Source organism: Muntiacus reevesi, chromosome 3 (assembly GCF_963930625.1).
Source record: "Muntiacus reevesi chromosome 3, mMunRee1.1, whole genome shotgun sequence".
Lineage (NCBI taxonomy): Eukaryota > Metazoa > Chordata > Mammalia > Artiodactyla > Cervidae > Muntiacus > Muntiacus reevesi.
The window spans coordinates 54,583,110-54,587,024 of record NC_089251.1 but is presented as its reverse complement, the minus strand read 5'-3'; the positions used below and the strand labels follow the sequence as shown (position 1 = coordinate 54,587,024).

Sequence of the window (3,915 nt, the reverse complement as noted above, 5' to 3'; positions counted from 1 at the left end):
TAGGAGTCTTATATACCACCCTCAAATGCTGGGAACGCCTTGAATTTTCCATACTCCAACAAGAGTTCCAGAAAAATCCCTGCTCTTGAGATCCGTGATGCAACGAGGGGCGATAAAAAAGAAAAAAAAAAGAGTTTTCGTTTTTCTTTTCCAATCCTCTGTTCTCCACCCCTCCAACAGTTTGGGCCTCTGATGGGAGAGTTCTGCCAGAGAGTGTCCGGGGGAGAAACAAAATAGAAGGGCCAAAGGCACAGTGGTAAGGGAGAAAGGACTTCACACGCACAGGGATACTGAAAGGTCTTTATTGCCCACTGGCCACCCTCAGTTCCATCAGTTTTCCAGCCATGTGCTAGGCCCTCTGGGTCTCTCCAACCAACTCTGAGGACCCCTGAAATGCAGCCACAGTCCAGCTCTCTCTTTCTGGGGACCACGGTGTTCCCTGGGGCAGACAGGGGGCTTCAGAGTGCGGGGCGGCAGGACCGAGCAGCATTCCATGTGAAGAAGGACAGGAGAGAGGGCCCCCCCTTGGCATGCACCACGGAAGGTGGCAGCCGAGGAGGAGGGCAGGGAGGGAGGGGTTCCCTAAGTGGGGATGGCACCGGTGGCAAAAAGCACGATGAAGAGGACGATGATGAAAACAATCACACAGATGAGGACAATCATCTTCACGTTCTTCCACCAGAACTTCCGAGCCACCTTCTGTGACGTGGTCTTGAAGTGCTCTGACTGTTGGGGATAAGGCAGACAGAGACCCACATGCCGTTCCATCTAAATATTGAAGTGTTAAGTGGAGCTAACAGATTGCTAAGTAAGACAGCTTATGTCCTCCTATCTTGACAAATGTACCTTCAGAACCATCTGGTGGGCAAAGTTCATATTTAGAATTCGTGGGGCTCCCTCTGGTTCCCTGTCCTCCACATTGGGCTTCTGACACATGCTTCCACCCAGGCTTGCGACAACGGCAGCACAGCCTGCCCTGAGGAGGGCAGACAATCGGGCTGCGAGGGTGCAGGCTCCAGGGGGGATATATCTTCCTGGTTCTATGATTTCTGGCCCCATGAGGACTGCCGAAGCCAGAGGAGAGGCTCAGGGCAGTAGAGAGGCTGGAGTTGAGGGCAAGTGTCTTTCCTTCTCCCAACATGAGTTGGAAAAATTGTTTCCTTGGGCCCTGCTCCCCAGATCAGGCTGAGGACAGAAACACTAAGTCCCCAGAAGTTAAATGAGCAATACTCAAGATTACATGCAGGACTCCGAAAGCCACTGCCAGTCTCTCCCAGTGGATGGGGGATCTTAGGTTCCAGCCCTCTGCTGAACTTTAGAGTCACTCCTTCCCTGAGCAGCTGGCTTTGGCCTCTAGCTGGAGAGACAGGAGAATATCTAGCCAGATGTGTGGGAGATGTTATTCTAGCCTTCAGCTAGCAGAAGAGCCTGGGATCAAAGACTTTTTTACTGCTCTTCCCAGCTTCTTTTTAAAGCTGGTTCAGCAAGACTCTTAACAGTTTTCCACCCCCTGCCTAAAAACCCTGGGGAAGGCCAGCAGCCCTAAGAGGATGTACTGGGGCCAATATTTTTGTCCTGGGATGGCCAGATCCAAATGAGAGTCAAGGGCAGCCTTCAAAGGGAAAATCAGTTTCATAGGAGAGAAACCTAAGAGAGCACAGGCTGACTGAGTCGTCTGTCTCAGAAAATCCCTCCATGGATCCACCCCTGCACCCCCAAATCTGTCCTTAAACTCAATTCCAATCAGTGGAGTATAGCAGAATCAGAAGTGGGGACTCAGCTCACGTCAGTTCCCAGCACACATGAAAAGACAGACTTCCCTCCTTCACTCTGCCACCATGATCACCACGCCCCCAGTAATCTTCCTTCCCCCTCTTCCTCTCATCCCCTGGGAGGGGGTGGGGGAGCTCCCTGGGGGGTAGGGTGAGGGGCTTCCTGTCATCTCACTGTGGCTTCCAGATCCTCTGTCTTGTTGCGAAGGTGGTCCAGGTTCTCTCCCCGGGCCAGGATCCGCTCCACATTCTGGGTCATGATATTCTTGACCCCTTCCACTTCATTCCGGAGGTTCCGCACACGGTCATCTCCTCCACCGCCACTGGCCTCCTGGGCAGCCACACAAGGGGTTAATTAGGCCAAGAGCTGGAGGGACTGAGACCCAGCCTCAGAGGCCAGAGGAAGGGGAGGCCTGAGGTGGACTTTAGCTTTTTGCAATGCTTGATCTGTTTGCAAAGAGAATGTTTTTCTGAAGAACTCGGGTAATCAAAACCAAATGGCTCTATAAGCCCCAGGCGGTGAGAGCCATCCATGTTAGGAGACAGACAGAACCCAACTTCTTTGTGGATTCTCAGGGCCCTTGACAGAACAAGAAGCAACCCTCAAACCCCTCTCCACTGCTTCCTTGTTCCTCAGAGAGGGTCAGAGGAGACAGCTCAGCCAGTATCTCCCAATGCACAGCTCCACCACTATGTACGAAATTCCCAGGTCCCATGGGTCCTCATTAAAAATGCCTGTGCTAGGCGCGGACCACCCTCACCAAGCCCACCCTCTCTCTCAGACAGTGGCTGGAGAGCTGCTCCGGCCTCCTGGGCAGACTGATGGCTGTGACCCAGAGCTATGGCAACCAGGCTCCAAGTCCCTCACAAGGCCCCAGGAGAGAGAACAGTTGGGCCACAAACTTCTGCTTTCCCCACCACTTAGCACCACGCGCAAGCACCAGGCCATGGCCTGCTCAGGCAAGTATAAAAAAATACAGACAGCCTGGGCGTTGGGGGAAATGGAGGGCAAATCCTCCCAGGCTGCAGCCTCATCCCCAGGCTTCATGATAAGGTTTTTGAACAGGGAGGGGAATACACTGTTAAGCTCCTCCCTCCCTGACCCACTCGACTTCCAGAAACAGATCAGGGGTAGTGGTCGAAACTATTGATAGATAATCACAGAGAACCAATTTCTGAGTCTTTTACAAACCCTCAGCTCTCTTCCCTGGGGTGGCGGGGGGGTGGGGGGTAGATTTCTTGGACTCAGTTGAGAGACAAATTCTTTGGGTTTCTGTACAGAGGGGGATTCCAGCCGATAGGCTGGGCTCTGCCTTCGGAACTGCACAGGCACAGCCCAGGAATGTCACAAAACCCGCAGGCCGGCAGCGGCTGGAGGAGGGGATGAATTAGGTTCCAGCCACCCGAAGCACCGAAGCCCACTCCAGATCAGCTCAGGGGTCAGGAGAGGGAGGGAGCAGAGAAGGAGCAGGGACACCCACCCAGGCAGCTCAGACCTATTTGCAGCCAAGCTGTCAAAGAAGAGACCTCACTGGCAGCCTCTGGCCCAGCCCTCGGACTTTGCTAACCAACTTTCCCTGGGTAATCCCCGGGCCCCCGGCCCCCTCTGGCTGGCCTTGAAATCTGCCCCTTTTTCGTTTCCAGCTCTCTCACCATGTTTCCAAGCGGCTCGGGCCTGCCGGCAGCCGAACTCGTTGACTACTCCGTTTCCTCCCAGGCGGCCGCCGGTTCACTTCCTGCTTGTCCAACTTTCAGCCCGCCCCCGCCCACCTCGCGTCCCAGCGGCTCCGGCCACACCTCGCTCAGGTTCTCCAGGTAGGCGGGCACCCTGCGCTGTCCTCCCAGTCTCCTCCGGAGCCGGGGCTTAGGCTTAAAGCGACAGGGCTCCCGAGCACCACATTTCTTCTAACTTAGGAACAAGAAAAGATCAGGCAGCCCTCCTAGGTTTCCTGATGTAGAAAGGGCAGCCGTCCCCTTTTTAAATTTTTCATTATTATTTTTTGGCCGGACACGCAGCATACAGGCCCTTAGTTTCCCAACAGGGCTCAAACCCGCGCCCGCTTCAGTGAAAGCGAAGAGTCAACCGCTGCACGGCTAGAGAAGTACCTCACTTAAAAAAAAAAAAAAAAAAAATTTTTTTTTA

The 3,915-nt window shown here is 53.9% G+C and overlaps 1 protein-coding gene across 1 annotated transcript; it reads right to left on the bottom strand.

Annotated features, from left to right (window-relative positions):
* Positions 1-289: 289 nt before the first annotated feature.
* Positions 290-3,583, bottom strand: VAMP8 (vesicle associated membrane protein 8). The gene is made up of 3 exons (XM_065929104.1): positions 3,426-3,583; positions 1,948-2,103; positions 290-726 (listed from the first exon to the last, which is right to left on the bottom strand). The coding sequence occupies exons 1-3, from the start codon at positions 3,426-3,428 to the stop codon at positions 583-585; spliced, it is 303 nt and encodes a 100-aa protein (XP_065785176.1). The 5' UTR covers positions 3,429-3,583; the 3' UTR covers positions 290-582.
* Between the last annotated feature and the right edge of the window lie 332 nt (positions 3,584-3,915).

Bases quoted from the DNA above. Each gene is read 5' to 3' on its own strand.
- VAMP8 (XM_065929104.1), bottom strand. The intron at 727-1,947 runs GTGAGATGACAG...TATCCCCAACAG, and splicing joins CAGAGGATCTGGAAGCCACA to TCAGAGCACTTCAAGACCAC.